At 29.2% G+C, this 14553-nt stretch overlaps 1 protein-coding gene across 3 annotated transcripts in view; it reads right to left on the bottom strand.

The window, feature by feature from the left end:
* ctrip (E3 ubiquitin-protein ligase ctrip) overlaps positions 1–14553 on the bottom strand; it is a 96249-nt gene that overhangs the window by 29820 nt on the left and 51876 nt on the right. For all 3 annotated transcript variants that reach the window (XM_065508979.1, XM_065508987.1, XM_065508996.1), the window contains exon 2: positions 5554–6514. In XM_065508979.1, coding sequence (XP_065365051.1) covers positions 5554–6100 — 547 coding nt within the window. In that variant the 5' untranslated portion in view covers positions 6101–6514. The remainder of the gene's footprint in view (positions 1–5553; positions 6515–14553) is intronic.

Below are 14553 nucleotides of genomic sequence, written 5' to 3'. Positions count from 1 at the left end.
TTCCTTCCCAGGCTATTTTAACGGCTTGAAATAAATCGTGAAAATTTCCGATCCTTATTTCGGCAATTTTCACGTTTTATTTTCATATTAACAATATCCCTCAAGTTCTCATTGTAGAAAAGCAACCCCAAACCATTACATTGCCTCATCCATGTTTAGTTGTTCCTTTGCCATACTTCATCAGTCTTTCTCCTTTTGGTCTGCGTACACGCCTTATTCCATCGGATCTTTTTAAGTTGTATTTGGATTCGTCAGTGAACAGTACTGTCTTCCATTTTTGGACACTCTAGTCGATGTGCGCCTTGGCAAACTCCAGTCTAGCTTTGTTGTTCTTAGCTGATATAAAGGGTTTTTTTGCTGGTCGTCAACCGAATAATCCGACTTCTACTGTTCTTCAACGGATTGTTCATTCGCTAACGCATAATCTTAAACTTGTTCATACTTGACTAGATTATGCTGTAGGATCTTTTTGAATTGGTCTTTTGATCAAGGAATCATATTGTCGTTTTTTTTTCGTGGAAGTACTCCAGAATGCACCGTTGATATGCGACCAGTCTGCAAAAACTTTGAAATGAGCCTGAAAAAAACTGATCTGTTAATTGAATATTATTTACTCAATTCATGTCGTGATAAGGCCGTCTTCAAGTCCTCAATAACTTTAATTTTAAATTCACTGAAGTACTTTTTCCATGCCATTGTTTTTATTACAAGAAACTGTATCAAACTTAAATTATACACACTACGCCTTCCATTATTTTTATCTTCTGGAATTTTTAAGTCCATTCATTGCGATTCCCGATAACTCACATTGCAAATATACACTGCAGAGTCAAATTTTTAAACATCTTATAAGAGGGTGCTTTTGTTTTGTCCGTTGCGTTTTGAGTTTTTATATGATTTATCATTTTAAATTAATTGTTCATAAAATTATCTTTTACTAAATGAATGTTATATTAATAATATTAACAATATAAGCTAATAATATATACAAATCAGAATTCAAAAAAGCATTTTTGATCAAAAAAATTATGTTTTGAAAAAATCTATTGAGGGGGTGCTTTAGTTATGGCCAATACTGTAGGTACGTTATTTGGGGTTTTCAAAAAGTTGATTTCGGTCCACAAATGGCTGAGAGGCTGTGCCGAATCTTATATACCCTTCACCAAATTATACTTCAAAATAAATGTTTTAACTGCCTGTTTCTCTAAATGCGAACGAACGAAAACAATAAATAAATTTTAAATTTTTTTGTTGTTTTCAACATAAAATACGAAAGAAAATGTTCGTTCGCATTTAGAGAAACAGGCAATGCAGTGCATAAAAACATATTACAAAACAAGATTTTTTTTGTACAAAACAAGAGGCAGGATTCTGTAAATTTTCAGTTTGTTGTTGATTTTGAATCCATAAATTTGACTAGTGGAAAAAATAACATATATATATTATATATCAACATATAGGAAATTGTGTATTCTTTTCAAAAATGTATACAATTTTTAATAATTTAAAAATTCATAGAAGACTTTTTGCCAAAATATGGGAAACAAATTTGAAATATTATTAGGGGGTATTTGTTTTATCTTTCATTATAAAATCATAAGTTGTGGACAGATTTTAATTATTATGCGCTATGCTATCAATAATCGCCCTAACAAGGTTGTCTTTGACCATCTCGCTAAAGGATTTGACTAAATATGTATGTGTCGCTTTGGTCCTTTTTTTATTCCGTTTGCTGGCTCTTGGCTGTTGCATTCCACCTCTGAACGCTGCCGTATAGGCTGATTCATAAGTGGTGCCTCAACGACATTCTAGAAGACTGGGCCTACGGTACTACGACTACTGTAAAAGCTATCATAATGAAGATGAGGAGGAGACTGTGTCTCATCTGTTCTGCCTATGCCCGGCTCTGACAAACTTGAGGGAACGTATCAATGGAATCCTATTCCTATCGTGTCCAATGTTTAATCTAAAACGAATCTACTCCTTCATCAGAGAATCTGGTTGGTTCACCTTGGAGACAACGGACGTATTACAAATAACCTGCTGTTTACCCCTGAGGTATCACAATGGGATCAATTTTGAATGGACCCAAGCAAGAAGTATTAACAAGGTGGCAGCGTAACTACAACAATTACAACAATACAAGAACAATAGTCATTTTTGTTTGTGTAAAACCGTGTAAACTGTCAAAAAAAAATAACAACGCACTTTTATAAATGAAATATTTTTTTTTAACAAATAATATTTTTAATCTTATAACAAATTTAAAAATGTTTGTGAACTAGTTTTTGACATTTCACAAGGCAAAACATGAGTAGAGCAAAATATAGTCAGCTGGCGTTACGCTGCCACCTGGTTAAATATTCCAAGGCATATGCCAAGTGAGCTGCTTGACCTAAATCTGCAAATTTAAACCACTATTATTATTATATACTTCTCTAAACATGAAGTATTTGCAATATTTTGCACCTTAATAATTCCTTTAAGAACAAACAATTTCAGATTGTTTCAATCTTAATGACCGAATTTTTCAGCTGTGGTTGAGTGAAAAAAATTCGGTTATTTCAACCGTAATGCTTAATTATCAACTGACTATTTCCAGATTTCAGACTTAATCTGTCAATATCATCATTGACACTTTAAAAATTTAAAAAAATTAATCGTTATAGTTTACATTTTTGAGCAAACCTGCCGAATCTTATATACCCTTCACCAAATTACCAAATTTTTTTTTTTTCCAAAGTTGTTTTTTTTAATTTTTTTGGAAAAATTTTCTTTCGAATTGTTTTTTAAAATTTAAAAAAATTATTTTTTTTATTTAAATTTTTTTTAATATTTAGCGAAAAAAAACTTTTGGTAAAAAAAAAATTCGGGTTAAAAAAATATTTTTTCCGATTTTGACCCAATGTAGATCCAACTTACTATGGTTTTATGTACGTCGTTGCAAAGGTATTTGAAATATCTATCATTATATACACATCTGCTCAAAATAATAGATACACCTAATTGGAAAAAATTTAAATGGCGGTAACATTGAAAATTTCCTCGCAAGCGTTAAGAATACATCATATTATTAAAATTTCTATCTGGCAATGTCATGTCAGTCAAAAATCTGGCAACTATTTGCTTTCATGTTGATTTTTAAAAACGAATTTATTTGAATTACAAAAAATTATTTGCTCATAAAAATAGATACACATCAGTAATTTGTAATTTGTTTATATACAATTTTTTTTTTTGTGCAATTTTTTGTTCCTATTTACGTGAAACAGTAAGTATAATTTAAATTTTAGCAACAATTTTATAAAAAATAGGACTCTTTTGAAGAAAATGGGACGAAATCATCATTGTACCGAAGATGAGAAAAAAATTTTTCAAACGATGAGAAATCAAGGAAAATCATTACGGGAAATAGCAAAGAGCATAGGAAGATCTTTACATTTTGTCCAAAATGCTTTATCTAAAAAACAAAAAAGAGAAACTCGCGGTAGACCAAAGAAAACCAGTCCAGAAACAGATAGGCGGATCGTCCTTATGGTTAAAAAAGACCCTTTCATATCATCGAAAGCTATTTCTGCGGAGCTATGTAACGAAATCAGTCCACAAACAGTTCGTCGTCGTCTTTTACAAGCTAAATTGCCGGGAAGAATTGCCAGAAAAGTGCCACTAATGCGCCAAAAAAATATCAAGACAATATTAGAATTTGCTAAAGAGCACTTACAATGGTCCGGGTGTGAAGGCGAAAAAAAATGGAGAAATATTTTATGGAGCGACGAAACAAAAATAAATTTGTTTGGAAACGACTGCCAAAGAAATGTACGCCGACCAAAAGGAAAAGAATTCCACGTTAAATTTACAAAAAAGACGGTAAAACATGGCGGGGGAAACATAATGGTTTGGGGTTGCTTTTCATGGAATGGTGTTGGTCCGATATTCCGAATAGAAGATACCATGAATGCTAGTGGGTATAGAGACATATTGGAAAACGTAATGCTTCCATATGCATCGGAAAATATGCCATTAATATGGACATTCCAGCAGGACAACGACCCAAAACATAGTTCAAGATTAGTTAAAAACTGGTTCTTGGAGAATAAAGTACCTGTTTTAAGCTGGCCCAGCCAATCCCCTGATTTAAACCCAATAGAAAACTTGTGGAGTGAATTAAAGATAAGGCTTTCGAAGGAAGTTTTCAAAAATAAAGACGATTTATGGGAGAAAACGCAAAAAATATGGTACGAGATTCCATTGGAGAAGTGTCAGAACTTGATATCCAGTATGCCCAGAAGAGTGGAGAAAGTTTTACAAAACAAAGGTGGATATACTGGATACTAGCTTTACTTTAATAATAAACTAATTTTTTTAAGATAAAATTTATTAGCTTTTGTTTAATAAGAATTTTTAAAAATGTATCTATTATTATGAGCACCAAATTTTTCGAAATTTAAGAAATTTAATTTACTTTATAATATTTATTATTAATTATGAGATATTTTGTTTTTGTTTTTTACTCTCCTTTTAACTATAAATAAAAATCGACTGAATTTTTTTTATAATTTTACAATATACCATTATTTTTTTTCGTTTTTAAAAAATAAATTTTGGTGTATCTATTATTTTGAGCAGATGTGTATATATCTATATTGTCTATATTAATGACTTAGTAATCCAGATATAGGTCAAAAATCGAGGTTGTCCTGTTTTTTTCCTTATATCTCAGCCATTTGTGGACCGATTTTCTCTATTTTAAATAGCAGCCGATCAACCGGAAGAATTCCGGAGATATTGATGTATGAATCGTGTATGTAAGTTATTTGGGGGATTCGGAAAATTGATTTGAACAGACAGACGGACATCGCTTAATCGACTCCGCTATCTATAAGGATCCAGAATATATATACTTTATAGGGTCGGAAAATTATATTGTGGAAATTAAAACGGAATGACAAACTTATATAGCAATATTATAACACATTAAAATTCTGAAAATTGTTGATTAAAACATGTCTTTAAGTTTGAATAAAATGAAAAAAAATTATACATTCATAGCTGCGATTATATATCTCCTAAGGAGGGTCGATTTAAAAATAAATAATATTAATCATCCTAGTGCTATCTCGGTAAATAGGTGAACTTCTCTTAAAGGCAATGCTGTCTAACCCGTTAGTTTAAACACTGTTATGAAAAGTAATCAAAGAGAATATCTATTTTGGATAACAATTAAAATGCTATCTAGCATAAATGGGGAGAGTAGAGGGTAAAATTAAATGACCTTGAAAACCGTTTGGACTTTTTTTTAAGAGAAGAATATACCGAGCTGTATTATTAAATCAATGAACTGAATTAGAATGAATAAAAAATAAGTATAAATAAATTACGTTTTTCTAGTACATACACTGATAAAAATTCGAATTCTTCCAATATCTCTCTAGTTATTGTTAACTGTATTTCTTTCAAATATTTTAACAAAAAAAAATGTTTAAGTCTAAACTAAAATTTGGGCAATAGCAATTAAAATCATACACATACTATTTACTAATTGTATGTACTCACAATAATTTGTAGATGGAGCAGAAGTTGTTATTGCTGTCTTATCAGCGTAATGACGTTTACGTTCACTACGTGTAGAGGGTGGTGGAGTTATTGGCGAAGCAGGTGATATAACTGCTGACGATGATGATGTTGAAGCGTTAAAAGTTGAATTACGTGATGAAGTACGATTATTACTATTACTAACACTACTAATGTTATTATTGGAATTGTTGCTGGTATTAAAAGGTGATTGTTGTTGTTGCTGGTGTTCTTGATGTGCTGAAGAGCGTGACTTGCTGCGTGAACGTTTATCGGTTGTGGATTGAGAAACGGTTAAGTTTTTGCTAATATTGTTATTGTTATTATGGGATTGTTGTTGTTTGTTTTGTTGATGCTGTTGTTGATGATGTTGCTGTTGTTGCTGGCGACCACCACGTCTATGTTTGGCCGTTGTTTTTGTTGTATTATTTAATGTTGCTGCTGTTGTATTTTGTGCATATACCAATATGCTGCCGTCGTGCCCCTCCGTCACTGCAGAGAGCGATTGACAATTAACGGACTCGGCCATAGACGACACTTAACCGCACATTCAATCCCACTAAACATGCCCCCGTCGCAACACGTTTAATTTGTTTATTATTTAACCAGATTTACGCGTTTTATTTTTTTTACGTTTTTAATTTGAAAAATTTTCAAGTTTTTTGTTTTTTTTTTGTTAAGATTGAAATTCCAGTATTTCACTTAAAAAACACTATTTTTTCAATATTTTTTTTATATATTCAATTCAAAATTAAGATTTTTGCACTTTTTCTTTAATTCTTTTTTGTTTTTGTTTTTTTGCGATATTTAAAGAAAATCTTGTATTCTATTAAATATATTTTGTTATATTTTGTTTAAACTGTTTATTTTTCTGTTTATATATTGAGTCCAATTTCTTTTTCAGTTTTTCTTGTCTTAAGAAATTTGGCTGTAGAAATAAGACCTGCAAATAAACCATAGAAAACAGAAATTAGTTTAGTTTTGCGTTAAAATTTTAACAATTTATTAAGATATTTTAATAGTTTATACAAATACAAATAATTTTGTTAAAAATTAGAAAATATTTTGAAAAATATATACAAATTTGACATGTAAAGAAAAAACAATCCGAATATTTCAATCCAATAAATTTTGATGATAAATTCCAGGCCAATTTCTCTATGATAGTAATCAACTTTATATGGTTGCCAATGACCTTGTTGATTCCAATTGTATTTGAAAAATGTTCTTTTAAGTGATTTATCATTTAAAATGAATTTAAGAACACACAGCGGTTTAGAAACCTGTAATTTCATGATTTAGGTACATATATATTTTTCGTGAATAATTCGTTATTTGTAATTCGAAATGAAACGGGTTTTAATACCTACATTGAATTTCAAAAATGTTTTCTATCTAATCGATTTACGCAATAACCCCCTGGACTTAAATTTTTTTTTCAATCTCGCTCTTTGTATTTAATTTCTTTCAGTGTAGCCCACTAAGATTCCAACAAATACTTCAACAATAACAAAGCCCTATGCAGTTGAGCGTAAACACAATGAGTACTAAAAGCAAATTGCACTCAAGCTTATCAAAAAATTCTCTCTCTCAGTTTGACAGCTTTTTGTTTAAACAAGCAAAAATAAATTATTAATACAAAAAGCTATATAAAAAAAAACGTGCTAAATATACAAATAAATTTAACAAAATCTAGCCTAAACAAACTTGCATTGAAAAAAACTCACTCCATTAAATTTTTACACTCACTTTTTATACAGTTTGTAGATTTTGTTTCATTTGCTTTTCAATAAAAAAAGCAAAACAAAAAATAACAAATCAAACGTGTTTTATTGCAGTTTCTTTATTATAAAAACGTTGCTTTTTTTCAAATCGTTCGGTCAATATCCTTTTTTGTACTTTTGCAGCAGCGGCAACAGGCAGTACGCAGCAGCATTAGCTGCTTTAACAGTATGTTACTTTATTACGTGACAATATGTGTTTTTATTTATTTTTCAAAAATCTAACAATTCTTTGTCTTGCCGTCACTTGTTTTTGAAATCTTTGTGTTGAGTTTTTCAACATATTGTGACTAATCTAAAAATAGTCATCATCTGAGGGAAATTTATATAAAATGTGCGTATGTATACTAACATTTTCCATAATAAAGTCTTTTCATCCCTGTCTGGTATTTAAAGATTTTATTCTTATGGTTATTTAAAAATATTACTATTATATTACATAGAAAATACACTATAAACTAACTTCCTTTATCCCTAATCAGTAAGTTTTCAAATTTCAATTTAGACATGTACCTGATATATCTTCTCATTAACACAAATTTGCTTGTCATTTTTTTTTTGCAGGGTGAAAACCATAGCAATAATCCTTTTTACAAGATTACCCTATTAAAAATTTTGATTAAAGACTTTTCTTATCTTCTTTTTCACCACTATTATTTCTTGGAGTGTTTTTGTTTACACCCTAAAATACAACAACAATAACAAGTAACTGCGTTGTTTACATTCATTTTCATTTACATATATGTACGTAGTTGCTATTGTAACAACGTTAAAATGCATACAACTACGCATTTCCGTTTTGTTTACAAACATTTACAGACTTGACTCTCTTTATTTGAAAGCAAACCATTTAGTACTCTTTAATTTAACAGGAAGATGGTGGCCAAGAACCATAACAATAACATATAATAGCTTTAATAATAATTTTTTTAATATTTTATTTTAAGCCATGTATTTTTATTAAATTCATGTTTTTCTAAATTTTTACTTTTTTTATAAATACTTCTCTATTATTTTTAAGAGCCAGAGCTCATTTTGTCTTTGAACATTTATGTCAGGGATGCGTAATTGAGTGCTATTAAGTATTTTGCTAAAGAAAATATTTTAATTTCTGGGAATTTGTTTAAAAATTTCATCATTTCGTTAACAAATCAAATTGTTTGTAACCAATTTATTTTTTTTTTCTTCTTCAAATTAAGAAAAGACTAAAAATTTATTGTAGTTACCCTCATTAACACGAAGTTTGGTTATGTGTTAACTAATAGCTATACTGTCGGTTAAAATTATTTTTCTATGAAAACTGTTAGTATAACTATTATTGGGGGTTAGAGATTCAAAATAATATTACAATTTGAATATAAACCTTAATTTAATTTGGATGTTATTGAATTGGAAAACACAGATAGTGAAAATACAATGGAAACTTGTTTTGGAATCAATATTCTGTAATATCAGTTTGCAACAACATGACCTTTTTCCAAATATAAATGTATGTACCTATATGTATTTCTAAGTTAAATTCAGGTTTTAGAATTGCATTGGCAAAACAATGGAAACTTTTAAAATTATTCAAGAAAGGATATGAAAGAGAATATGTAAGAAAAATATGTAAAAAAAAAAGTATCATGTTTTACCGCTATTTCAATATTTACATTATTTTGATATTTTTTTTCGTACAATAACTGCCTCGTGGATGTCGAAAGAAAAATGAGTCGAAAAAAATTTTATGAAAAACACTCAGTTTTTTAAATTCTTTCGAATGGTTTTCATACAAATTTGTTCGAATTATTTTTCTTTCGGCATCGTGAAACAGGCCTAAAGTTTTTGTTTAACTTGTTAGTAAAAATGGCTAGTCAAGTCAATATTTGCAAATATTGAAAAACCAAAATAATAAACAATTTTAATGCTGGATAAAAGTAGAAAACTATTTGTGATAAATATTCAATTAATAAATCAACAGTTTCAAAAATTATTAAAAAGTGTCAATATTTGGAAGGAAAACCTAGTAAAACAACTTCAAGACAAGATAATTTAATAGCAATAGAGTTTCAGAAATTCCCGAAAATTACTCCCAGGGAAGTTATCAATAATCAAAAAATTGGAAATAAGTTCTCGAAAAGTTAGTCGAAGGGCAAATGAGGCTGGTCTTGATTGGTTATTTCCGTTAAACTGGAATACTGTTCTCTTTTCGGATGAATACAAATACAATTTTAGAAGCAGTAATGGCAGAACATTTGTAAGACGGTCGAGGGGAAAGAGACTAAGTCATGTTTGGGTCAGTTTTTCACTGCAAGATATAATAATGTTCTAATTTTTTTTGTTAATGTAAATATGTCTTTTTGAAATAGTTACTAACAAAATAAAAATTTCTTAAGATTTTCATCCCTTAATAGAATATTTGGAATAGTTTCCATTGTATTGTATGTATGTATTGAACATTTGTTTTGAAATTTAAATGAGATCTTTCCCTGAAGGAAGCCTGGGGACAAGTCAAGTCTCCAAGTCACCAGTTTTGTCGACTATTCTGTTGACTTTTTGGCGACATTGTCAACGAATCATCTACATTTTTCTATTTGTCTTTGATGAATTTGAGGAGCACTCTTCCAACAGTTATGAATTCGTTTTTTAATACGAAGTTTCATTATCTACTTCTAGAAAGTACCAAAAGTGTAGATTAGAATTACTAAAATGTACTAGAGAGTCTCTGATTTCAATGTTTACATATGGTCCCAAAAGAAGTACGTAGTAAATAGTACTACCAATGGCACGCACATGTGAAATGTCTATAGCAAATAGCATTGTCTGGGGTCTAATAAGTCACTAGTACAATCACTATTGACATATCCTGCAGGGTTTATATTCTCAAGGGTTTCTATAACTTCTTTCTGTTTGAATTTCACATTTCCATTCAAACTAAAGTTGATCTGAATAATGTTTATTTCTTGGTTTTCATTCATTCTAAAACATTTTTATTATAAAATTATAGTTTTTACAAATTTTATAGGCAAAAAATCGGAGACACTTTTTTAAAAAAAAAATATTTGGATTCAAAAATCTATTTACACACATTTTCAAATTGTTATTAATCGAACACGAATAGCAATAATTCACTGAAATAAATTGTAAACATCTCTAAATATATTCCAAAGATAGACTCAAATAGACAATTCTTTAAAAATATTCATAAATATCGAAGTTATGTGCAAAAATCTAAAATGTATCCATATGGATACAATGTAGCGAAAGGGTTAACTAAAATTAAAATTAAGTCTAAGAAAAAATCATTAAAAAATGGAGTTTTCTCTATTTGGAATCAAATCTCAACTTTTTCTCAAACCTTACTCTCAAGTGTAATTGAAATATTTAAGAATAATTTGAATAACAAAATTGTGAATTTGAAATTGTGATTAATAACGTTTCAATGTCATAAAGTTCTCAAATAATTAAAATACCTTATCTTACTGCAGTTCTTAAATCCTAATTAAATGCATCGAAATTATAAAATTTATAATTTGAAATGTTTTGCATATATGTATTCAGCATTAGTGTTAATAATTCTAAACAGCTGACATATTTTTAATTATTTAACTAAAATTACTTAATTTTTCTTATATATAGGATTTCACAACAATGACAATTACCTTCTTCACATAAACCATACTAAACCATTTTCCCTTTCCAAGGAACTTGTTAAATTTTCTATCTATATTGGTTGTGGCTTAAGTACACACAAATAGGTCAGTGACATCGTTTATGTGGAGAAGAAATAAGAACAAAAATAAAACGATAATTAAATTTTAGGGGAGGTTTCCAATAAACAAAATGTCTTCCCTTTATTAAAAACACCAGTTATTTAAATAATTTATTAATATTACTACAAATATTATTGTTAAAAAAATATTGTTCACCTTGAATTATTAAAAAATAAACATAATTTTGTTGAAAAGCACACACACACACTCTTTGGATCTGAAATGTAATTGAACTCTAGTTTTTTTTTTTTGTTTGGCAATAAGAATGAAGATTGTTAAAGTATCTATAACTGTTTAAGTTGAAAAGCAAATGACCACAGAACAAATGAAAAATAAAACGAAGTAAAATAATGCAGAGACACTCAAAAAAAAAGGGAATTGAACAGGAAACTACTCCGTTTAAATCACTCAAAATTCGTATAGGTAAAACAGTTCAAGAGTAAAGAGAGCATAAACACAAATGTATAAATGTGTGGAATATTGAGTAAACTTTTGTTTAGTTATACAGGGTAGGAATGGAAACAAAATTATTTCCAATTGTGCTTTTTTTATGCATATTAAACCTGAAAAGGGTAGAGGTAAAATTAAAGAATTTATAATGTAGATATTAGAATGACAAAATTATAACAATTTTCTTATAAAAATTTTGAGTTTTCATTTAATTTGGGGATTAGAATATGAGGGATATATAAAAATAAAACAGAAATCTATGATCAAACAGAAATTTTAACTTTCCGGCAAATTTGGAAACTTCTCTGGTTCAATTCAACAATATTGCAAAGAAATTTCTTATAAAAATTTTCAGTTTTGTCTAAATTTAGTCAATGTCATAAATTTTCAGTTTTGTCTAAATTTAGTCAATGTCATAAAGACTAAATAGAATATGGAAGGGAAATGCAAAAGAAATTTAATATTTCATATAAATTTGCAAAACTTCTTTAGTTTTATTATCATTAATAAGTTTTATGACATTATGTCCATATTCTAAAGATAACAAAGAATGCCTATCAAGGGAAAATTAAACACATTGAACCAACAAATATATAAAATTCTTAAACGTGTATCAACAAACATTTAACCATAGAAAAATACACTTAGTAGATCGGAAACTCTGCTGTGAAAGACCTAACTCAGTTGTCAAAAATCTAAGAAAAATAAAACAACACTCGTATGTGTGATTATTTTGAGTAATTTCTAGTTTTTTTTAGTTTCCGCTCTATGCATTTAACATATTTAAAAACATAATTTAATATGTCATGGGGATATTGAGGGGTTATTTTCCAACAATAAAAATACTCAAATAAATACAATAGTAGTTAATTCCCCATCCCTGAAACACAGAGTTAACCCAGTATGAGTTCGTTTTAATTTTAAGGTAAGCAAAACCAGAAATAAATGAGCCAGATAGAGAGGGAATCATAATATAAAAAAAACACACAAACAATTGAGTTTATAATTATTTTTTTTAGCAAAACATGTTTGTTGCTATTTGTGTATTCAATAAAAATGAAATGACGTTGTAAAAGAAAAACTCAATAAAAGTAAAACTTGTTAACAAACAAAAGCAACATTGAGAAATCTAAATGAGTGCTGCACACACGCCACTCACGCACTCATTAAACAAATTAAGCAAAAAACAGTGAGAGAGAGCAAGAGAAAAACCAGAATATCAAAATGAAAACAATCAGCAATAACATGTTGAAATCAGCTGTTTTCTTTATTATCATTTGTATGGGAACATATGTGTGTTTGTATGTTTTATTATTTTTTTGTATATAAAAGTGTGCCTCTGTGTGTATTTTATTTATTTATTTTCATTATTGTTGTATTTTTTTTATAGTTTGTTTATATTTTTGTTGTTGCTTTATTTGTTGTGTTTATTTTCAACTAATATTCTTTGATTTCTATATTCGCAGCTGATGTGATATACACAAGAAATGTGACGACGAAGACAACGAAATCTATCTTCAGTGTGCTGTGCTGGATGACGATGATGTTATTATAAAAACAACAAATATGAGAAACTTTAATAACAAAATTAAAAAGAGCAGAATTTATAGAGGAGAACAATCAAATCGAAAAATTAAATATAAATACAATTGTAGCTACATACCTACCTACAACATATTTGAAAAGCAGGGAAGCAAAAGAAAAACTATTTTTAATATTTCAATTAAAAGTACATATTTTGTTCAAGTATGTAAAATTTTAAAATTATCATCAAGAAAATGGGTAAGTAAAAGATAAAAAAAATACCTAGATAAAATAAAAAAAAAAATTTCTTTTATAAAGAAAACGCCTTAATTTATAGTGCTTTAATTGTGAAAGACATAAAGAGCAATATTAATATTCAATTTGATTTAACATCAACTAAAGAAGAATACACAAAATCTTTAAAATATGAAACTTTGGTAAACCTATTAGGTCACTTCAATGGATGTAAATTGACCTCAAGTAAATTTTTCCGAGAATCATTATGTAGTAAATAGAGTTAACACTTATATATTGGCAAGCAGTTTTTGTACTTCTACTTATAAAGCTGCAACCCTGACCAACTTGTTTTGCTGGTTTTCCAAAATCAAACGCTTTTGTCTTTCGCTCTGGGACGAACTTCCAGAAGCTCGACCTTAATCAATTGTTTGCCACAGAGTACTGGGATTTGATAGATATTGCAGGAATACAATTATTAGAAACATAAGAGATTCGAACGCGATCAATAAGATCCAGACAGGACAAAACTTTTTCCAGACAGGTGTTGATTCATCGAGAGCATATGAGCCCTGTAAGATGAACTAAATCGACCAAATGCTAGTTCCGAACGACCAATTCGAAATGGTACACAACATTTTTAGGTTTTGTACTGGTCGTCTACAGCATGAGTCTTGCAAGACGAACTTCATATTTCCAACATAAACTGTAAACACGACAGTTTGATGGAAATTGTCACCTATTTTTCTTTAGAAAGTGTGAACACTTTGTCTCCAACCCATTAGAACAGTATAGAACAGGTGTTGCAAATATATATGAAATAATGATGAAGGATTGAGGAGTGAAGGAGTGCGATATTGCAGGAGCTTCCAGATCTTTTTGAAAAAAAAAATACCTCTTTCATAACTCTAGACAAAGCTTGGATCCATGACAACATATCAAATACTACAGAACAATCGAAGTAGTCCTCTTCGTTATGGAAATGGAGATCGAAGATTAACAACGATATAATAGCCACATTTTGTGGAGCTAGTTCTCAAGGTTTGACCCCTAACCAAGGTACTGTATTGTGCTATTCACTGGTCAATCGGCCACAAATGGATAAAATATTGTGGATGAACGTATCACGTAGAAATAAGTTGGTTTCGGAACTATTTTCCCTTTTTTCATTCGACATCATTCAACAAAAGAATAGAGAAACACAATTGCGACAATTAACCAGTGGATCAAAATTGTTGGAT

The sequence above is a fragment of the Calliphora vicina genome, chromosome 1, assembly GCF_958450345.1.
Source record: "Calliphora vicina chromosome 1, idCalVici1.1, whole genome shotgun sequence".
NCBI lineage: Eukaryota > Metazoa > Arthropoda > Insecta > Diptera > Calliphoridae > Calliphora > Calliphora vicina.
The sequence above is the reverse complement of the archived record's forward strand: the minus strand, read 5'-3'. Positions and strand labels throughout refer to the sequence as shown.